The following is a 23597-nucleotide window of genomic DNA, read 5'->3' as shown; positions in this document are numbered from 1 at the left end:
AGAGTGAAAGAGTGTCCAACCCCTCTCAAGGAGACTGGTTCCAGAGCCAGAGCCATGCGTTGAGGTGAGCCCGACTATTTCTAGCCGGAACCTCTCAACCTTATTCACCAGCTCAGGCTATTTAAAATAATTTCGATATAATATAGAATTTATATTTAGATACTGGGAGATTTTAATAGTGTTATAAAGAATGGTTTTGCCTCAAACTCAAACACAAACTGCCTGGCCTCCTTCCTGTCTAAATCTCATGAGTCTCTTTGGACTTTGGAGCGAATAAAAATAAATAAATAAATAAAATCATATTAATGAAAACAGTTAATATAGTTATGTTTGTATACATACACACACACACACATAGATTTATACATTTACATAATGTCAAGATCAACTGGGATAAAAATCCAATGCAAATAAGTGTCTTAAGCAAAGACCTAAAAATTTCTATGCTCTGAGCTGCTCTGATTTGGAAAGGCAAAGCGTTTTATAATTTAGGGGCAACAAATGGAAAAAGCTCAATTGCCTCTTCCTTTCACCCTGGAAGTCAGGACATGCAGGACAAGCTGAGATGCTGATCTCAGTGATTTAACTGTTGCAAGATGGTGCAGCATATCTGTAATATACTCTGGTGTATTTCCTTGAAAATGTTTTAAAAGCAATTAATAAAAACTTAAATTGAATCCTGAAAATAACAGGATTTCAGTGGAGAATGGTCACACCGTCTCATACCAGTCAAAAGGCAAGCTGATGCATTTCAGACTCCTTGAAGGCGACAAGGAGATGACTGATTTAAGCCATTATATAAGGTGTTGCAGTATAAATGCATGAATAACATGTTAAAAATCCTTTTGAGGAAGATGGGGTTAAACCTTAGCAAATGTCCTCAGATGAAAATGGCTAGTTTTGACTGCAAAACTTATCTATTCGTCTAGCTTAAAAGAACCATCAAGAATCACTCCTAGATTTCTGACATAAGTCAAGTCAAATTTATTTATAAAGCACTTTTCAGCAACAAGGCGGTTCAAAGTACTTTACATCATACACATAAGCGTGTCAGTAAGAATCTAGAGGACCAAGAACACTATCAGCTTCATTAGTGAGATTGGTTTTACCAGAGTTAATAATCTCAGTTTTGTTTATTGAGACTTGGGAAATTCAGTTCCATCCATGATTAAACGTCCATTTGGCAGTTTTGAAGCCATCTTTATAATCATATTAGCCAACTTTAGAGGGAGGTACATTTGAATGTCATCTGCAAAGCAATAAAAGGCATTTTCATACTTATTGAAGATTGACCCCACAGGCAACATATAAAGAAAACAGAGGAGGGCCTAAAACTTTATTACTTATTAACCTTTATTTAACCAGGCAAATCCCACTGAGATCACAGATTTCTTTTTCAAGGGAGACAGCCTAACATGCATGTTTTTAGACTGTGGGAGGAAACAAGAGGGCTCGGAGAAAACCCACGCTAACACAAGAAGAACATGCATGTTTTTTTTTATTTCAATCTGAAACTGACAAATCTGATTTCTTTGGTACTAAATCAGATGATTTAAATCTGATGTTTTTCAAAGTGACCTCAGTGTGAACAGTCATGTTGCATTTCATCTCACTTTTAGGTCATTAAAGTAGGTATATGACGATCGATCCAAATATTGGTATTATTAATTCCATCATCATCATCATTCAGTTTAAAGCTTGAAACTATGCTTGTCTTCAGCTACAGAATAGAAGTCCAGTGAGTTTCTTATTTATTTTTTTCCTTTTACCTTTTGGATCTGTCATGTCCTGGATGACTGAGAATCTACACTAACATATGTTACTAACGTTGGTGTTGGATCATATCGATACTGGCATGATGGGATCAATACTTCAGTTTGTTCGTCACTCCTGTTCTGAATACTGGCTAACAAAACTCTCCCCTATGGTTTCTAGGCCACAGTCACCTTCTTTGACACCACCCCACTTGGCCATATACTCAACCGTTTTTCCTCAGACTTGTGCACTGTGGATGACAGCCTGCCGTTCATCCTGAACATCCTCTTGGCCAACATCTTTGGCCTGATCGGCCTTTTGGTGGTGATAAGTTACGGCCTACCCTGGGTGTTGGTACCGCTGCTCCCCCTGGCTCTGCTCTACTACCACACTCAGCACTTTTACAGACACACCTCTCGAGAGCTGAAGCGCCTGTGCAGCCTCACCCTTTCACCCGTCTACTCACACTTCTCTGAGACAATTACCGGTCTGGGAACCATCCGGGCCAGTGGCAGCTCTTCCAGGTGAGAGCCAGGACAGTAAACATGCAAACGGAGGATTTGATAGCTGAAATTGAATGTCAGTTATTTGCGTTTTACATCACATTACAGTGTTTTTAGTCTCTTAAATCAGGTTACTTAAAAAGCTAGTTAAAACAAAGTGAAGCCATTATAGTCATGGTTTAATGTAAAGCCATGGTTTGTAGCACAGTCTGAGCAGATCTCCTCTAAATGCAAAACTAACGGGACTTTTTTTCTTTTTTTGGTGCTTCAGGTTTGAGGGGGAGAGTGCCAGGCGACTGGAACAGAACCAGCGTTGCCTGTTTCTTAGCAGTGCTGCCATGCAGTGGCTGGACATCCGCCTGCAGCTGATTGGTGTTGCTGTAGTGACAGGCCTTGGGATGATAGCTGTCATTCAGCACCAGTACAGTTCTGTTGATCCAGGTTAGACAATAACTGGATTTGGCAATAATGCACCAGTAAATAAGATGGTGTTGAGTGATCATGTTGTTCCACTCAGGTCTGGTGGGTTTGTCCCTGTCCTATGCCCTGTCCATCACAATGCTGCTGTCTGGCCTCATATTCAGCTTTGCACAGACTGAAATGCAGCTGGTAAGCGTGGAGCGAACTGAGGAATACTCCACTGGTCTTCCAACCGAGCCACAGGATGTGAATCAACAGGTTAGCCACTGATTCATAACTTAGAATAGTATTTCACTTGGCTCTGACTGTTGGAGACTAGTTGCTGACTCAAAATTGCAAGAAAATTGGCGAATTTTCATTTGCAGTCTCACTGAATTCTGAGTTCTTGCAACAAAGTGACCAACAAGCTGTAAGCCTGCATTTTGAGAGGCCAGTTATTGAAAAGTCACAGCTTATTTTCGAGTGCATGGCTGACAAAACTGTATTTTTGGCTGCGCACATTAATATGCCCACTGCTTACTTTGTATCCACCTCGGCATCTGCCTCTAAATTTATTATTAAATCTGCTGGAGTGATATGCAGATATGTAGATCTGGACCAGTTTTTCAATTATTATCATCAGGGTGGTTTTCAGACCTCTGTTTTCTGTCAGAGGAGAGTACAGGAGTTAAAATACAGTTCAGCAGTTGGAGATGCCTTTCAGCAAAATTCAGTTGACTTCAAGGCAAGTTGGAGACACTTAGGACAACTCTGTGGCTATTTTGAGAGAAAGGTTGTTGCACAAATTTTTTGAACATGTTCCAAACTCAAATGGCAGGGCTACATACCCTCTATGACTTACACAAGGAGGTTGAAAACTCTGCAAAAGTTGCAAGACATTCTGGAGACTCTCATAAATATAGTTGCCAACTACAGTATATACAGCCCGGTGAGAGAGAGATACGATGAAGTCCTCCTGAGAATTTATGGAAACAAAATTGAAAAAGTTTTGAGATGAATTTGAGACAACTGCAACAACTCTGCAGCTATTTTAAAAGAAAATGTGTTGCACAGAATTTTGAACATGTTAAAAATTCAAGTGACGAGTACTGCAGAACTCCTGACAGTTTCTTTTGACTTACTAATGATTAAAATTTGTGCTTTGGTCACATCCAGCAGAGAGGATTGTCCCGAAGCGTACTGATGTTGACATTTCCTCTTTGGTCGTTTTTTCAGCTCTGTCATTGTAGGAGTTACTGGACATAAAAACAACATAAATGAGCTCCTATAGTTACAAACAGTAGCTGAATGTCTTTTCAGTTAAACATTTAGACCTTTAACAAATAACTATCATGTTTCTAATTCATTACTTGGAGGACCTGTATAGTCCAGAGACATCTCAAGTGTTTTAAAAGTTCCCTGGTATTTTGAAATAATCAAGCTACACATTCCCACATGTATACACCATTAACCTAGGTTGATGGTATACACACACACTTTACAGGAAGTGCACAAAGATAAAAACACATAATACAAAAAGGAAAGTACAAAATGAACGCAGAGGTTAGTTTGCGATGCACTTTGATGTCATTTACACAACTTTCAAGTGATATAAAGCAGGGGTGTCAAACTCTGTCCCTCAGGGGCCGCTCTCCTGCATGTTTTAGATGTGTTCTTGCTTTAAAACACCTGCTTTAAATGGATCACTTGTTACCATGCTCCTGGAGAACTTGATGATTTGGTGAGGATATAATTAAACCATTTGATTCAGGTGTGTTGGAGCAGAAAAACCTAAAACTCCCAGGACAGCGACCGTCAAGGCCTGGAGTTTGACACCCCTGATAAAAAGAAAAGATTTAAATGTTCTCAGAGAGTCTAGTCAAAACCAGATCTCAGTTCAGTTAAACATTTGCTTAATGGTTTAAAGATTTCTGAACATATCAGAAGAACAGCTCCAGCTTAAAGAAGCTATTTAAGAAAAGAAAAAAATTCTCAGCTGGTTAGATTCTTACAGAAGAATAACAAATCTTCTTAGTTCTGTAGCTTGCAGATGGTGGTGATAAATTTCTTATGAATTATTCCTGTAGATCTTATGAATATTAAAGGATTAACTCTTTAATCCAGCTGTGCAGATGTGTTAATTGCAGTGCTTGCTATTCACTGTTTGTATTTCACATCTCTGTTTGACTCCAGCTGCCCCCTGCTTGGCCTGAACGGGGCTCTTTGGAGTTCCACGGTGTGGTTCTGGCCTACAGGGAGGGTCTTCCTAACGCGCTGGATGGAGTGAGCCTGCTGGTACGACCTAGTGAGAAAATTGGCATCGTTGGACGTACAGGCTCTGGCAAGTCCACAATGTTTCTGGCCCTGTTTCGTATGGTGGAGCTCAACCATGGGCAGATACTCCTGGATCAGCTGGATATTAGCACAGTGGGCTTAGCTCAGTTAAGGTATGTCTGAAGTTATTAAGACCTGAGTGAGATTTATGTAACAAACTGTGAGAAAATCACAATGAAAGGCCTAGCATTTCTTGAAGAAATGCATATCATCCGTCACCTTTCTTAGCCAGGTTTTTAGATCAGGATAATCTTATGCTGAGAAATGAAGGAGATACAGTTGTTTTAGTAAAACCTTGAAAAAGACATTATGTGTCATGCATTATTGCAAGACGTCACACTCAGTCTGTGTTGTTAATGACTCTCAGCTACTGACACATCAAATTTTATCCAATATCTATAAAGTTGATTGAGCTATAACATTTTTTCTGTTGTTTAGGATCAGTTGGCTATGGCAGCCATCTTGAATTGGATTGACTCCAAAAGTTAATCAGTTGTAGTTGTATGTCCAGTAATTGCTTTCTGCAAGTTTCATTTAATTCTTTCCTGAAGTTAATGAGATAATATGGTAACACTACAGACAAATAAAGGCACACACAGACACATGTTAAAATGTTATTAGCTTCATCTTCAGCAGCTGGTGATAAATATTTTTAAGATGTAGTTTACTGTATGACAAAAGCAGTGATCAGTATATTACCGTGGACTGTGTGCTTTTTGTGCCGACTCCAGGTCCAGGTTGGCTATTATACCTCAGGACCCCTTCTTATTCAGTGGGACCATTAGGGAGAACCTGGACCCCTGTGGGAGACACCTGGACCAGCAGCTGCTGGACGTCCTGGACCAGTGCCACCTCACCTCTGTGGTCAGCAGGATGGGTGAGTTATTACTTCAGCGAGGAGTTAAAGCTGCAGTAGGGAGCTCTGAGAAAACCATAGACTTAGCCTGAAAATTTGAACAAGCCCACCTTACAAGCTCCTCCCCCTTACTCTCTGCTGCACTACAGCCCTCCCTCCTCAGCTCCTCCCCCACAGCGGAGCCTGCTGTGAACACGCAGGCTAGTAAGCATGGCCACCAATGACAGCAGAATTGTGGCACATTCACTGGTAGGGACAAAACATCAATGATATGCTTTACTGCGTATTGTTGCAGTAAAGCTGCAGCACACCGGCAATCTTCAGCTTGAACAACTGTACGTGCTGTGTGGAGGAAGGGCAGTGCTTGCACAAGCGTGATTCACACTGCTAAGACCCGCCTCCTGGCTCTGATTGGTTGTTTCTGACTGGGAGAGGTGTATGGCAGCATATCATTGTCCACCTTTCATCTCAGAATTTTAGGCTAAGATCATCTTATTTTTGTGACTTCTAAGATCACTTTGTGTGGTGGCCATCTTGAATCAGCCAAAAGTTAATCAGTTGTACATATACATTCATTTATTACTTTTCGACAGTTTCATTAAAATCCGTTCTGTGGTGCTTGAGTTACTGTATTTTGGTAACATTACAGACAAACGAACACACAGAGATGTTATCGCCCTTTGGCCTTCAGGTCATAAAAAGAAACAAGGATGAGCAGATCAGACGATTCTTTTTAGGCACACTTTACTCCTCTTGAATATAAAATATAGTGTGTGTCAATAATGTTCAGTATTTAAAGCATTGTTTGGATGAGTGAGGAGTAATCTGGTCAGATTTGTCTGTGTCAGGGGGTCTGGATGCTGAGGTGGGCGAGCGAGGAAAGCGTCTTTCTGCAGGACAGAAACAGCTGCTGTGTTTAGCCCGAGCTCTGCTGACACAGGCTAAGGTGAGTTTCAGCTCTATCGTTTTACTGTAAAACGTCTCACGTCTTCTGAATAACCAGTTTGTTTCCTCACAGTTGAGTTGAGGACTGGTCTGTTGAGCTGCGCGTTTCGGTTTTGTGTTTTTGGTATGTCCTTGTGGTTCTCAGAGAAACCCACTGTAGCAGGTCCTGCTACTGCTGCTGCTATAAATGTGGTTGTGAGCACTTAGGCAGGTGTGTTTATTTAACCTGAGGGTGTCCCAGCCCTGCTGTAGGACACCTTATTTGTGTGTTGAGATGAGAATGAAGGCTGTTTGAAAATGGGAGTTGTCCCACCCATTTATGGCTAGTATTGGTTTCATGCTGTGAATCTGTGTGCGTCATCATGAAAAAATTAGGCCTTCAAATGTCTTCAGCAACAAGTACTACCACAAATGTTCGTTTTTTATTTTTGTCATGTGGTAATATGCTTATTAATGGTGTTTAGCTCTATCTTTATCTTCAGGGTTTTCTGGGTGTGATGATGGAGCTGTAATAGTTTTCATCCTGTGGGTGTGTCGCCCTGTTGTCCTGTGTTACTCTTTTGTTGTGGCAACTCTTAGACCGGTGGTTTGAATACTTTGGAAAGTGTTTGTGTTTTTATGTCATGTGTTTCTCTTTAGGTAATGTGCAACAAAAAATCATAAAACTACATAGGAGTGTAGTGGGGGCCCAATTTAAGTACATATACAGTCTGAGTAAGGAAATAATCAAAATAATATTTTTAAAGGTGTGCATACCTATCATTTTTAGTTTTTTTTAATTGATGTTTTTCCTGTTGGGCTATTTTTATTACCTCTGCCTATAAGGTTGTGTTTTCATTAGCGTTGATTTGTTTGTTTTTCCATCTGTCCGTCTGTTAGCAAGATTACTTAAAAACTAAGAACAGATTTGGATGAAATTTTCAGGAAATGTTGGGATTGTCACAAAAAACAGTTCTTTCAATTTTGATGGTGATTTAGATCATGATCCGGATCACCCTCCTTTTTTATTGACGCTACTGCCTTATCGGAGGTTTGTGTTCTCTGAGTTTATTTAGTTTATTTATTTATTTTGTATTTAACAAGAGAAATCTATTTGTGGTGGTAAAACTTTTAAGACTGCTGTCCTGTTTTTATTTAGTGGCTCTTTGTTTTGGAGAAGAATAAAGAGGCCATGTAATTACAGCCGTTTTAACTCCTGACCCTCTCTATTTGATCAAATCTGTTCAACTTTTTTTTTCTTCCTTTTGTTGTTTTATCCTCTATTTTATGATCAGCTTACAGGGATTTTTGGTCAATTTCTGACAAAAAAATTGCAGCACTGTATTACTTTCCATTTGGCCAGTTCAAGCCCTTTTTTAAAGAAAAAAAATGTTCTTACTTTTGAATTTGACCACTGAATCACATGTCTCTGTTTATCCATCATGTAGGTTTTGTGTATTGATGAAGCCACAGCCAGTGTGGATCAGAAGACAGACAGACTTCTCCAAAAAACCATCAGAGATAAGTTTCAGGACAAGACGGTGCTCACCATAGCCCACAGGTAAAAGGTTTTAAGGCTTTTTTCTGTCCCTCAGAGGGTCGGACAGTGAGGACTTCTCTCACCTTGATGTGGACGTTTAAAGACTCTTTTTGTTTGCTTCATCAGAATCAACACCATCATGGACTGCGACCGTGTGCTTGTGATGCATGCTGGGAAGGTGGTGGAGTTTGACACCCCAGCTGCTCTCTGTCAAACCAATAACTCAATCTTCCACAGACTGGTTGGCGAGCAAGCAGAGTGATGAGTCCAAGAGACCGGAGACGGAATCATCTGACAAACAGAGGAGAAACTTTCCTGCTTCATCCTGGAGTTTGTTACTGATGGCTTGCAGCTTTTCCTGCACCAATCTGCTTCACTCAGTTGGAACTTCTCCTTAACAAACTTAAACACAGAAATTGAGAAATTGTTTAAATCCAGGTTTGAACAAAAAGCCTCAAATCAATGTTACTGTATGTTTTTTATTTTGTTGTGCATATTAATTTTTTGAGTATGTTTGTAGTTACTGGGGGGCAATCTTAAATTATGCTTTCAGAAGTGTAAAAACAACTCCTTGAATAAATAGGTTTTATCACCTACCTGCTTATTTTGGGTCACATTTTTGTCACCCACCACCAAGAGGTTAAGGCGTACAATAATGTTTTTGCTCATGTATGTATGTCTGTATTCAGGTGCCTGCCTGCTGGTAAAATATCTCATGCACCACAGGTCAATTTTAATGAAACCCTCAGAAAGTAATCACTGGATGTACATCTACAACTGATTACTTTTGGAGTCAGCCTTATTCAGGATGGCTGCTGCAGCAACCCGACCTTAGAAGACACAAAAATGACTATAACTCAATTTCACAGACATTGACTCAAAGTTTGATGTGTTAGTATATTAGACTGATCCCAACACACAGTCTGAGTGCTAACAGATCACACAAGGTTTTTGATGAACCTCTGGACAGATTTTAGTGAAGCTTGCAGAAAATAATCATTAGTCGAACATCTACAACTGATTAACGTTTAGACTCAATCCAATTCGAGATGGAGCACATCTAATCAACATTAGCAAACAAACAATGTCTATAACTAAGACAATTTTTACAAATATTGAGCTACAATTTGATGTAGTAATAGCTGAGAGTCATCCACAACACATACTGTGACATTTTGTGATATCCCATGAGACTTGTGCAGTGTTATAAGGTAGTCATCATTAAAACATTCTCTGTGCAGTAACATTACACAAAATCCCACAATGTCACATGAGATTGTGCATATTATTTACAAGGTTTGACCTAATTGGCTGTAACTCCATTCCTTCACATCATAAGATGATCTCTGTCTGAAACTCTGGCATAAAAGGAAGTGAGTGATGTACATTCCTTCAAGGAATGCAAGCCTTTTAATTTATTCTTCCTTTTTCTTTTTTTTATATTTATACAATTTATTTTTACATTGAACAAAGAGCAGCCTTTTCAACACAGTGTATTGTAACAGTATCTACTGTTTGTACTGGATTCAATTTGTAGATGGTATGGTTATATGTGGTCTGTGTTTTTTTGTTTACTTTTTTATTCATTTATTTAAATATGTGTGTGTGTGTGTGTGTGTGTGTAAACAAATTGATAAATGGTTGATTTGAAATGTGTGCCCTGAAAGAAAGATCATTTAAAGTCCCTATAAAAAGTATTCATATGTTGTATGCTTCAGTTGCTGCCATGAATCAACCATTGGACATAAATTGACCTTCTTTACAAAAACACAAAGGAATGAAGTTTCAACAAAGTAATACAAATTAAATAAAAACATGTAATGTAAAATAAGTGACAGCATAAATGTTCACCCCCTTTAAAGTGGCTGTCCTAATTCAGTTCAGAGAAAAGATTATTAGAAGGTACAAGTCAGGGGATGGATACAAAAGGGTTTTCAAGACCCTAATCATCCCCAGGAGTTCTGTTAAATCCATCATCAGGAACTGGAAAGAATATGGAACATGTAAATCTACGAAGAGCAGGCTATCCTCACAAACTGAGAGCCCCTGAAGAAGGAGGACAGTGAGAGAGAGCACCAAGACACCTGGGAGCTCTCTGAAGGAGGTCCAAGCTTCAGCAGGTGAGATGGGAGAGACTGAGCTCCAACATCTGTTGTCCTGGTTCTTCATCAGTCTGAGCTTAATGAGAGAGTGGTGAAGAGGAAGACACTGTTGGAGAAAACCAGACGACATGTGGAAGACTCCATGGTCAAGTGGAAGAACGTTCTGTGGTCTGATGGAACCAAATTTGAGCTTTATGATCATCAGACAAAACACCATGTTTAGTGGAAACCAAGTGTTGCAGATCACCACAAAGTCACCATCCCCACTGTAAAGCAGGGTGGTGGCAGCATCATGCTACGGGGATGCTTCTTGGCAGCTGGCTCTGGAAGGCTTGTAAAGATAGAGGGTAAAATGAATGCTGCAAGATATTGGGAAGTCCTGGAGGAACCATTGGTAGCAGCTTTAACTTTTCTTCTGATCTTGTTTTTCTTTACACTTTTTATTCCGATTATACATCAGAGCGTTAGCCTTTTGTTAGATCAGATTATTACAAAGAAAAATCCCAGATTACTGTTGGGTTTCAGAGAAGAAAGTTGTTGTTTATGTAGATTTCAGGCAGTAGCTGCATTGGAACCAGTTAAAAAAAAGTCTAATGTTTTAATCTACATGTATTGTGTTTGTTTTCAACACGAGTATGACTTCAGGTTTTGGCTGATTTCATTATTTAAACTGGTGCCAACATCAAACTTTAGACATCAAACATTCTCATGTTTTCAAAAGGAGACTGGGTCACATTGACTGAGAAATCTAAAGATGTTACTGTAAGAGATGCAAAGATTTTTCAGATTTGTTTCATGGTTTTTGTTCTGACAACAAACACAGCTGAAGTGCTGGGATGTAAACACTGTCATCCAGCCGTCATCCAGCGTGAAGTTTCACAAGGTGTGCCATAAAACTATTTAGTTCTAACATCAGATCCCACGCAGAGCTGCAGTTTCCACCTATCAGAGTGAATCAATCAGAGCAGGTGGAGATGCAACTGAATTTTCCTTCTAGCAGTCAAATTCTCACAGTCTCTGTGCACAGAGTGAGTCACGGTAAACGCCTGCCACTCCCTTGGCTCGGGTCAACATATTTTTAACTCTCTTATCATGTTGTCATGGGGAGTGTTTGGTTTATGTTTTTGTGTCGTCCACATTCCTGATTATAACAAAGTGATTGTGTCCCTGCCTTCAATGTGTCTGTGTGTGTGTTTGTGTGTATTATATACATGTACCTATAGTAAAAGATGTGTTGCTGTTTGAAAAAAGATGGGCCAGACTGAAGTTCTGCTAATGTTTGTTTGTTTGTATATATGTTAGAGGTGTGTTGTAGTTAAGGTGTGTTTGTAGGAGGGGCGTATGAAGTGTGTGTGTGCGAGCAGTCAGTTCATGGTGGCAGGACATTTAAGGTGGAACCTGTTTGTCTGCTCCACCTACAGTATTCCTTCACCTGACACGCTCTCCTCCTCTCAGTGACAACCTGCAGAGCTGTAAGCTCACACTGATCCTCTGCAGCCCAACGGTTTGAGCCAACTTCAGCAGCTTAGAAACCTGATGTTAACGACAACTGCCTAATGGATTGTGAGGTGGGTTGGATATCTGAAGTGAACCTGTGGTGTTTTTCATCTTGTCTGTCTTAAACGTTCAGCTGATCGAGAGTTGCTCTGCAGCTTTTAGGTTTCTGGCATGGAGATAGTTTCTGTCAAAGCAGCAGCTCTGAGTGTTGAGGTATTTTAACAGCTTTTAGTATGTTGTATTCAACTGACATGTTCCAGACACTCATGATTTATTTTTGCTGACACTCGGACATTGTCATAATATGGTAAAGTGTTTGTTTTTTAGCAACCAGGACGTTAAAATGTTTTCATGTGGTGAGAGAAGAACAAGAATCAGTTTTTGGCTTACTCCTTTGAATATCTGTGTTTTATTAAAAAACAAAGCAAAACATTCTTTGTAAGTGCATTTGCCTTATCTGTGATATATAATATATAATGTAATGCTTTAAGTAGCAAACCTGCAGCTTCCTTTGCTCTGTTATCGTTTTCAGTGTGAAAAACTCACCATTTGAACCTCAGCTGTTATGTTTGTTAAACCACATTCAGGATTTTTATCCAAAATATATGTTTACTTTCTTGTAAAATTTCTCATAATTGTACAAGTGTCATCAAGTCAGACTCATTCACCAATAGGTTTGATTTGAAATCTGACTAATTTTGTTTTCAGGTAAACATAAATATTAAATAATTGACTGAGCTTAAAATTTAACCTAAATGAGCAATTTTATTTTTGTAGTTATATTTATTTTGGTATTTCTTAATGCTGAGAACAGAAACGATTATTGCAGTAATTATATATTTGTTATTATTATTATTATTAGATTTATATTCTGATCATGTTCAATATTTCCTGTTATTATTCCACATCAAAGCGCAATGATACATGAATGATGTTTACATGAATTAAATCCCTCAGAATGATGACACAATATAGATCCTCATGTGACCATGTGTCATGAACGAAGACAGATCCTTTAATGCACATGTTGTTCTTAGAGTAATGTTTACACAACACTGTGCAAAGGTCTTCTGTCAGTCCTCATTTCTATCTTTCTTACTTTCAGGAATCCAGACTTTCTTGTACTCTTTAATCTTTAATCTTGATTTAAACAGTTGATTCTTAAAGTTTCTTTTTTTTGGATTTGACTACTTTTTTTATTTTACATTCCGTCATTGTTATTGATCATCATAACATGAAGGATTTTTGTTGTTTAAAGTATTCAACACTAACCTATAAACACTTCAAAGATAAGAAAAGGGAAAAAACAAACAAACCATATTTTAAATTGTGTCTGATATGCAGGTTGCTCTTAAAAAATACTGAGGAAAGTGAAGAAGTAGAGGACAAATCCACTGCCAGACCTAAAAAACAAAACTGTTTTCAGCAGATAAACTTGAAAGTCACGTTTTTAGGAAAAAGAAGAATTCAACAAATACCAAACAGAACCTGAGAGCCTCATCGGAAATGTTTTAGTTTGATCTTTGATGTCAAAAAGTCATTTTTAAATGCAACTCAAACTAAGAGGAAAGGGGAAAGTTGTGCCAAAATTGACAAAAGAACTAGAATAAAAATAAACAGCACAAGATCAAATGTGGTGATGAATTCAGACCTTTAATGTTTGACCTGAACCCTCTTTGATACATCCAGAGGAGGGTTACAATGATCCCACACACCCTGCCAAAGCAATAAAAGCATCCTCAAAACAAAAATACAAAGAAAGACAGTCCTACAGACTGGCCTCAAACTCTAACATTGAAGCAGTGTGGAAACTTTGGAACGTCCTCCTGCTTGTTTTTATTTTTGTATTTGCAATTATTTCCTATTTTCCTCATAAAGAAAAAAGATTTCTGGCTTAGGATTTCTGCTCAATTTATTTTAAATCCCAAATGGTTTTCTTTAATTACTCTTTAATTGTGTGTGCAACTATAGAAACAGCAGTTAGGTGATGATGAGGAGTAAAACAACAGCTTTTTTGTTTAGACTCATCTTTGCATGTCGCTTCATGTCAGCATTAATGAGCAGCAAATTCTCTAAATTCTCTGAAAGTCTGTCAGTTCGTTGTCAGGACATCTGTATTAGAAAGTAGTGAGTAATGTTTCCTTGACTTTGTTTGCTCACACAAAGAGAGCAGTCGTTCCCAACCCTGGATGAACCGGTTTGTGGTTTCTCACAATGAAGCTCGAACATCCCAGAGCCGTAACTTAAACACCTGAAGGACGGGCCTGCTGAGTTTCCTGGGTGTAACCTCTCTGAGCACACACACAGTACAGGAACAAAAAGTCACACCCCTCCTTATTAACAACATTTCTTCATTTTATTTTATTTACATAATTATAAAGATAAAGATACAATGGAAAGGTTAAATGCATTACATGTACTCCAGAGGCAAACAAATTAAAAGTGTTTTTAAAGTCACTTTTGCACAGCAGCACCGTCATCCACGCTGCTAGTTTCTATTACTGTGGTTAGAAATGATTATCTTTACAGTTTACTTGTTTTAAAGAAAAATCTTTTTGATGCCTTTTTTCCTTTGCTAAACTGATGCAGTTAAATAAATATAACTGCTGCTGTGACCAGAGCTATTTTTAATGAATAATTTAATATAGATTTAACAAATGAGGATATAACAACAAGAGGAAAATAAACAACAATAACAGTAAATAACAAAAATAATTACATTACAAAGAAACAAACTACAAAAGTATAAGTAGGAGAAAAGGGTTCGGTACTGTAATACAAGTATTATTGCTGTAAATTCATTCTCACACTGAGTTCATCATATAAAAAAAATAAATGTACATAATTAAATGGGAATCAGTAAATTCCGATTCATACCAATTTATGCCAGAATTATTTTTTATATCATTGTCAAAATTAATACTTTTAAACTTTAAAATCTCAAAAAATTCAAATAGCCATCTATCTCTTAAGAAACTATTTGAATTCTCTCTTTCAGTTTAACAATATTATGTTTTAGAAGTCATAAAAGCCAAATTGACCAACTTCTTGATGTTTTCACGGTGGGTTTGTCAGCTCCCTCCTCCTAAAATAGCAGCAGCTGGACAAGGAGACAACTAAACACTTTTTAACAAAATGCTTGAACCACAAAACAGTGCCTATTTATAAATAGGTACTCCAATTCTGGTCCCAAGTGCTCCTACACCTATACCAACATAAATTAATTATTTTAGTGTAAAAATTCTCAAGTTTAGTGTGGGTAATGTGAGCTCTATGAGTGATTTTTAATTATATAATCCAATAATTGACTGATTTAGAGATCGTTATATGATTCCTCAACATTCTCGCCCTGTGTAGTTTGGCATTGTAAATTTGGGTTGTGAATACATATTTTCAGAATCTTATACAAGATTGACACTGTGCCTCATATCAAGACCAAAGATCAAAATCATTTGTCAAATTCATAATTGATATTAAATCATTTTATTTGAGCATTATGCAGAAACTTATTACTATCCACTCCATACATTTCTCCTAACTGATCAAAAAACAACATATTACCATTGTCTATCACATGTGAGACCTCTGTTAAATGGTGCTGGTCCCATAAGTGGTTTGATAATGGCTCCCCAAGAACTAAAAGCCAGATTATTCCAAACTGCACAAAAAGGCAAGAAACTCTCAGAAATAACAACTCAATTTGTAAATACTTAATGGAATTACAAGTTGCTGTGATTATATCATTTTTTAATTTTTTTGGGAAAAGTAGAAAAACACCACAGTGATGGTAAGAACAGGTTATTAATATAACATCCAGACAATGACCAGAGCTCTTTAGATAGTATCACTGGGCCATGACTAGTTGATGAACAGATTTGGTGAGGGAGTCTTCAAAGTGTCTCAAAACCGTCATGTTTTTTTTTTACATGACTCACAAAGGCTTGTAATTGCTTGAAGTTTGAACATATTCAAAAAATCTGTGTGATAAATTTTCTCTCAAAATAGTCAGACTTGTTGTGGGCATCTTAAGTGCTAGAGCTGTATTCTGACATCTGTATAGAGCTCTGCTCTGACAGGAAACTGTCCAGGTCTAAAAAACACACCAATAAGAAATGATATTTATTGAAAATTAGTAAATCTGCCTATCTTTGTTTCTAAGGTGTACTTTATAAACAAAGATAGGCAGTACTTTAGGGTATGATGTGGACAACTCTGGCGCTTTAATGCACATGAAAATGCACTTGCACTTGGTTACAAACACTCAGAATTCAGTGAGACTGCAACTGAAAATTTGCCAATTTTCTTGCAATTTTGATTTGCCAACAAATCTTTAAAACTGAAATATTACCTTTAGCCACAACAACCTTCAGCTTTTGAAAGGCTTTTCGATGTTCACCCATGTGTCTCGTGGATCACTAACGTGTTTTGTCCTCATAATGTCAGAATCTATTTAAAGACTATTTTATTTTCTCTTGCAGGCTTAATCGGAATAAATCAACATCAAAAATCATGGTATGAAATAAATAGCTCTTTGTGAACTATTTTTCAAACTCAATAGTACTCAAATTTCAGCATCTTTTTTTCAAAACCTGTGGATGAGTGTGTTTGTTGTAAAACTTTTTTGATTTGTTTTGTGTGCAGCCAACACACCGCAGGGGAAGGAGCCTCTCTGAGGCATTGACCCTGGAACAATCTGAGGAGGGTGGACTGGTCATTTCCAACGTTAACAGCTCCTCACAGAGACAGGACCTGAAGGAAGGTATGAACTCTGACTTAGATTTATCTTTTTCCCATAATGTTTTTTTTAAACATCAGACATGTTTTAAGTTTTACATCTAAATCCACGTGGGTCACAAGAACATTAAGTTAAAGGAATCCATCTAATCTATTTCTCTACTGTGACCATTTTTGCTGTTATAGTTTTGGTCTTTTTAAAGGTGGAGTTGTTGTGGTGGATGTAAAGAAAAAATGTACCTATGTACCTATATAATCTTGTCAGCTGTGGTCAGAGGAACATGAAGCTGCTTGGAGATGGTCTTGTAGTCTTTACCTTTAACATGGATCTCTATAATCTTCTTTCTGAGCTCCTCAGACAGCTCTCAGCTTTGTTTTTTTCTGCTCCATCTTCAGTGTGGTGAACACAACCATACCAATCTAATCAGTGGCTGTTGTCTATGTTAAATAGACTGAATGGCTCAAGGAAAACTTGAAGACCCTTATGATACTAATTAAGACCAAACAGTTAGTCTGATACATGACTATAGTGCAAAGATTAATTAATTCCTTAATGATACCAACAAATTTGTCCATACTGTTTTGGTGTTTCTTTGTAAAAAAAAAAATATATATATATTTTTGCATTTTTTAGTTTAGTCTATCACATACTAAAGGCATGCATCTATATATTAAATATTTACTTGTAACTGAATCACTTTTTTATGAGATTTGAAGAATTGTTTCAAATTTATCCATGTCTGTAAAAACTTGTCTGAGAGTCTTGTTTTACTGAATAACCAGTTCTTTGTTGTGGGTCTTCTTCTACTCGCAATCCACTGCACAGTACTCTGTCATTATGACACAACAGGTGCTTTATTGATGCAAAAAAAAAGTATTTTCTTTAGGCCTCCACTGTTCCCCTTTAGGGTTATACACACAGAACATGCAGAGGTAGCTCAGCTCTGCCTCAGTACACTCTTGCACACATCCTCTCACCATTGTGAAACTAAATTAAAACCAACAGTGTCAGTGATAAAAATATTATAAACCTGCTGATTCAGCTCTGTGACTACCTCTTTCATTGTCTTAAAGGCTGTTTATCATAAACCCCCAATTCTGTCTGTGTTTTCACTCATGGTGCTGATGCACAACAAAGGCTGGGATGACACTTGGCCTAAAATTATTCTGTAATGTTGGCATGAAACTACCTGCTAAATGAATTATATCATTTTCATACACAAGTGAATGGAATTTATGAAACAAGCTATTGTTTCATGTAAAAAATGTCTTGTTTCTTTTCAGGGGATGAAATTTTGGGGGCAACAATAAATTTTGATCACCTGTCTAAAGATGAGGTATTAAACGTTCTGAAACTGATTGAGCCATATGATGACAAAATCCAAGTCCTCACTCGAAAAAAAATGAGCAAAAGCCTTGAGAACTTGGACCAGTGTGCCAGGACTCCTAAGGCGGTAGGTGTAATACAGATTGTCACAATTGAATTAATGATTATTTTTATGTTGCTTTATGCATCAGTGCCTCAAAATTAATATCTTTTGTTCTGATGTTTTTGACATTACACTCAACTAATTTTAATTCATATTTCTAGATGCTGAATGATTCCTACAATAAACTCTACAATGCCAAAATAAAGAGGTTTGTAAAGAAGGACTTGTCTGGTGCAGTTGCAGGCAGTGGGAACTGGGATGGAACAGTACCCGCCTCATCCATAGTCAGCCTAAAACATGACATGGGGCTGCCTCGCCTTGGAGTTGACTTTGGTCTTCTGAAATCTAAGACTGTGAACCAGGATGCCAATGTGGATTCAAACTCTAATGTTAAAGAGTTAATGGATGGCAGAAATCTGAACCTTCCACCAATGGGTCTTGGTACTCTAAGTAATTCTCTGGGCCCAAGACTAAACCTTGATGCTAGAAATCCACAGCTTGTTGCTCCAGACTGTCATCTGTCTGGGACATTACCAGATGATCAAAATGTCAGAATTCTATCTGGTAAACACCTGCCAGATACAGAGAGAACTTCATATGACTTGACACTGGCTAATCATGACAGAATTCCAGAAATGGGTTTGGACAGAAAAGGTTCAGACATAACCATTCCTAAAACTGGAATCGATGTAAGTGGGGAAAGTTTTACTGGTCCAGTCTCCAATGTTAGTGTTCCTAAAGTAAACATTGAAGGAATAAACCCAGAATTCAAAATGCCAAAATTCAAACTGCCTGACCTGGCCAACTCGGAACTTTCCAAAAAAAGCCCAAAGTCTAAGGTTAAGATACCAGATGTTGAAATCCCAGGAGCTCCTTCAGGTGCACATTTAAATGTGGATACTCCATCTGGTTCACTTACTTTGCCCAGACCTGGGGTTAAAGGGAGACATGAAGATGAAGTTGACCTAAGTCTGAAAAGACCACAGTTTAAAGGTGGCATTTCTGCCTCTGATGAAAATTTGTTCAAAGCTAACATAAAAGGAACAGACTTGACCACTGACACTCCATCATTTAATTTTGAAGGTCGAGCTGGAAAATACAAGGCTCCTAAATTTACAATGCCAAAATTTGATCTGCCGAATATTCAAGTTCCAGACTTTAGTGGAGACTTGGACCTACCAGATGGTGACTTAGCTGTACCGTCAACCAATCTGGGGATTTCAACCTCATCTAAAAGACTTCAGATGGCTTCAGATTTGAGTCTGAAAACTCCAAAGATAAAGGGTGAAATTAATACCCCTGATCTGGACTTCCCAAACATCAAAATGAAGAATCCTAAGTTAGATGTCAACACTCCAGATGTCAACATTGGCTCACCAAAAGCAAAACTGAAACTGCCTAAAATGAAAATGCCCAAATTCAGTCTTCCAAGTATGAAAGGACCTGAGATTGATGGCAACATAAATGCTCCAGATATAGATGCACCCAATGTCAAATTCAAAGGTCCTAAAGCAGATCTTGATATGGATTTTCCAGGTTTATCTGGGAAATTTAAAAAGCCAAACTTAAACCTACCTGACCTAGGTTTTTCTGATCCAGACTTGGATGGCCCTAACTTGGACCTGAAAACACCTGACCTTGATATGTCTGCTCCCAATCTCAGAGGTGGAATAAATGCGCCTGATGTTAATATGCCCAAGGTTGATCTCAAATCCTCCAAACCTGATCTCAATACCCCAAAAGTCAACTTAGACATGCCATCCGGTAAACTCAAAATGCCAGAACTTCAAGCTCCAGACTGGGATATTAATGCTCCCCCAGGCAAACTGAAAATGCCAAAAATGAATCTTTCAGGTACACTTCCAAAAGGACCAAATCTGGGCCTAAACACAGATCTCAAAGCCCCAGATTTAAGTCTGAAAGCTCCAAAAATAAAGGGTGAAATGAATACCCCTGATCTGGACTTCCCAAACATCAAAATGAGGAATCCTAAGTTAGATGTCAACACTCCAGATGTCAACATTGGCTCACCAAAAGCAAAACTGAAACTGCCTAAAATGAAAATGCCCAAATTCAGTCTTCCAAGTATGAAAGGACCTGAGATTGATGGCAACATAAATGCTCCAGATATAGATGCACCCAATGTCAAATTCAAAGGTCCTAAAGCAGATCTTGATATGGATTTTCCAGGTTTATCTGGGAAATTTAAAAAGCCAAACTTAAACCTACCTGACCTAGGTTTTTCTGATCCAGACTTGGATGGCCCTAACTTGGACCTGAAAACACCTGACCTTGATATGTCTGCTCCCAATCTCAGAGGTGGAATAAATGCGCCTGATGTTAATATGCCCAAGGTTGATCTCAAATCCTCCAAACCTGATCTCAATACCCCAAAAGTCAACTTAGACATGCCATCCGGTAAACTCAAAATGCCAGAACTTCAAGCTCCAGACTGGGATATTAATGCTCCCCCAGGCAAACTGAAAATGCCAAAAATGAATCTTTCAGGTACACTTCCAAAAGGACCAAATCTGGGCCTAAACACAGATCTCAAAGCCCCAGATTTAAGTCTGAAAGCTCCAAAAATAAAGGGTGAAATGAATACCCCTGATCTGGACTTCCCAAACATCAGAATGAAGAATCCTAAGTTAGATGTCAACAGTCCAGATGTCCACATTGGCTCACCAAAAACAAAATTTAAAATGCCTAATGTTGGATTTTCACATCCAAAGTTAGATGGCCCAGACTTTGATTTCAGTTCACCTAATCTTAATGCTACACTACCAAAAGGATCTAATTTGAAGTTAAGTTCAGACTTAAATAACCCAGATTTGAATCTCAAATTTCCAAAAAGTAAAGGTAGACTTGATTCTCCCAACTTGACTTTACCAAATATGAATCTGAAAAGTTCAAAAACTGGTTTGGAAGTTCCTGATGCTGATTTTAGTACCCCATCAGGGAAAATGAAAATGCCACATATGAAAATACCTGAAGTGGGATTTTCTGATCCAGTGATAGATAGCCCAAACCCTCGTCTCAATTCACCAAACCTTAATGCTAAATTACCAAAGGGAGCCAATTTGAAAATAGATTCAGATCTAAATTCTCCAGATTTGAACGTTACAGCTCCAAAGACAAAGGGTGGGCTTACTTTTCCAAAGCTTGGCACACCAGACATAAATCTTAAAGCTCCAGAGTTGGATATGAAAACTTCAGATGCCAGTATCCACATCACAAATATGCATGTTAATAGTCCAAAAGTATCAGGACCAAGGCTGAGAGCTCCTGATGTAAGTCTGCCAGTATTAGATCTACCTCATGCAAGGGTAAATGCTCCAAGGCTAGACCTTAGTGGAAATCATCCAGATCTAGGAGTTAATTGCAGTATAGCACAGCCTAAAATGAACTTCACTGGCCCTCAGATGAAAGGAGATTTAAAAGGTCCAAATGTTAGTAGTCCAAACATAGACTTCAATATGCCTAAAGTTGCAAAGCGCAGTCCACAGCTGCACCTCAGATCTCCAGATCTCAACATTGATGATCCTTCAGTGAAGTTCAAAGTACCTTCCTCTAAAATTCACAGATCCGATATGGCAAGTATGAGTATTAAAAAGCCCGATCTGGACATAGATGAAAATGTTAGACTGCATTGCACTAACAAAACATCATCTGGAACCAAAGTAAGAACCAGCTACCCTGTAGTGGATGATGCTTTACACCAGTATATTAATTTTAATCGTTCAGACCTCAACATTGATGATTTCACAGAAAAAGACCATGTGCTCAGAGCCAGGGGTTCAAAACTGGACCTCCAGGCACCATTTATGTATGAAGAGGGGATGCCCTCCTCAGGGGTTATTGTTGACATGTGGGACTCCAGAAATGCCCAAGGAATGCCAATAGGTGGTAAAGAATCCATTTCATATTCTCCAAATTTATCTCAACATTTGCAAAGAAAAGTACCTGAGAGTTCAGATGGATACTACGTCACTGTTTTCCCAAAACAATCACAAAATCAAAAAATGGTGAACCGCAAATTTAACACTCAGGGGAGGCTTGACTTTCATTCAGATGATCTGGATCTTGATGTCCCAAACAAAAATGATCTAAAAGGCTCAACTTTCTTTTTCTCCAACCTTGTATAGCCATCACTGCAAACATGTATATTTCTATTTTAGAGTGTTTTTATATATTGGTTTTATTTAGTGTTACTATTCCACTCTGTAGATTTGTAGTTTATAACTGGCAAGAAAAGTGTTACTGTTTGACTTTTTACTTTGTTGTACATAAATACCACTTGTTTCACTTTGCAGTAAAGGGAGTTTAATCATTCTTGCACTTGTTTTATAAAGTAAATTAAAACTTTTGTTTTTACATGTTTTAAAAGATTAAATTTATACCACAAAATATATATATATTTATTTTTTTTTTAAACTGGTTTGTTTTGTTTTTAAGCTAATGTTCAAACTAAAGGAAGACATTTTATAAATTATGTTTGTATCATACCCAAGATAAAAGTAACAAAATTGTTCTTTGATAGTTTCAACTGAACTGTAAAATACTAGTGTTTCAAAACTTTCCTTTGGATTGTTCAGCTCATCGGGATGCCTAGCGTTATTGTTTTTATCTGGGATAACGAATACCGGAGTTACATACATATTTTTCATTAAAATGTATTTTTTGTAATTTTGTTTAAAATTAGTTGTGGTCGTCAACATATTTTTTTTAAATAGAAGTATTTCACAATAGTTTTGCTTGTTTGTTTTTGGCTGACAGTTAAAACAGAAAAATGCCATTTTCTTTAACACACAGATAGCTATAGTCCAGTGGTGTCAAAAAAATTGGATGTACTATTAATTTCTTCTATGTTTTTCTTTTGTTAGAATCAGCGACATGTCAATGTACTTTGTCCATATTTAGTTAAACAAGGACAGGGCTACAAGTATTTCCACATTGTCACATATTTTCTTTTGTTTGACATCAGGGAGGAAGGACCAGCATGAAGTACTGTGTCAAATTGTACCTCAGTCAAGCCAACCACTAGCTATCAAAAAACACTGAAGATGAGAACAGCCGATCTGCTTCTCTATGAAAAAACAGGTTTGGCAGTAACATGCTAATGTGTTATACAACACATTTAGAAGTGCATATACTTTATACTCTGCAAATGTTTTAGGCGAGTGTGGAAGAAAATGCTGCATAGTAAGAATGTTTTCAGAAACAATAATTCAAGTTGTTTATTTTTACTAGTTCATATTAATGCAAACTGAGCTAACAGACAAAAAATCTAAATCAGTTTAATGTTTGGTGGGACCCCCTGATGCCTTTAAAACAGCATCTGTATATTGGTGCATTTATATAAGGTCTGGGATTGTGTAGTCTGGTATTTGCTGAACAGGTTATACAAAACATGTGCTAATGCTAATTATTATCAGACAGGTTGAAATACTATATATATATATATATATATATATATATATATATATGTAGCCTCTCTGACTGCATAGGTGCAAGATGCTGGCA

At 37.7% G+C, this 23597-nt stretch overlaps 2 protein-coding genes across 2 annotated transcripts in view; both read left to right on the top strand.

The window, feature by feature from the left end:
• abcc10 (ATP-binding cassette, sub-family C (CFTR/MRP), member 10) overlaps positions 1 to 9860 on the top strand; it is a 27982-nt gene extending 18122 nt beyond the window's left edge. The window contains exons 14-22 of the mRNA XM_017432110.3: positions 730 to 736; positions 1936 to 2279; positions 2530 to 2699; positions 2776 to 2936; positions 4851 to 5104; positions 5723 to 5868; positions 6696 to 6793; positions 8220 to 8332; positions 8438 to 9860. Coding sequence (XP_017287599.1) covers positions 730 to 736; positions 1936 to 2279; positions 2530 to 2699; positions 2776 to 2936; positions 4851 to 5104; positions 5723 to 5868; positions 6696 to 6793; positions 8220 to 8332; positions 8438 to 8573 — 1429 coding nt within the window. The 3' untranslated portion in view covers positions 8574 to 9860. The remainder of the gene's footprint in view (positions 1 to 729; positions 737 to 1935; positions 2280 to 2529; positions 2700 to 2775; positions 2937 to 4850; positions 5105 to 5722; positions 5869 to 6695; positions 6794 to 8219; positions 8333 to 8437) is intronic.
• Positions 9861 to 11832: 1972 nt separating this feature from the next.
• Positions 11833 to 22775, top strand: LOC108245323 (neuroblast differentiation-associated protein AHNAK). Its single transcript, XM_017432145.3, has 5 exons — positions 11833 to 11981; positions 16389 to 16422; positions 16552 to 16669; positions 17929 to 18098; positions 18236 to 22775. Exons 2-5 carry the CDS (start codon positions 16420 to 16422, stop codon positions 22217 to 22219), a joined length of 4275 nt encoding a protein of 1424 aa, XP_017287634.1. The 5' UTR covers positions 11833 to 11981; positions 16389 to 16419; the 3' UTR covers positions 22220 to 22775.
• The last annotated feature ends 822 nt before the right edge of the window (positions 22776 to 23597 follow it).

The sequence above is a fragment of the Kryptolebias marmoratus genome, linkage group LG3, assembly GCF_001649575.2.
Source record: "Kryptolebias marmoratus isolate JLee-2015 linkage group LG3, ASM164957v2, whole genome shotgun sequence".
Taxonomy (NCBI): domain Eukaryota; kingdom Metazoa; phylum Chordata; class Actinopteri; order Cyprinodontiformes; family Rivulidae; genus Kryptolebias; species Kryptolebias marmoratus.
The sequence above is the reverse complement of the archived record's forward strand: the minus strand, read 5'-3'. Positions and strand labels throughout refer to the sequence as shown.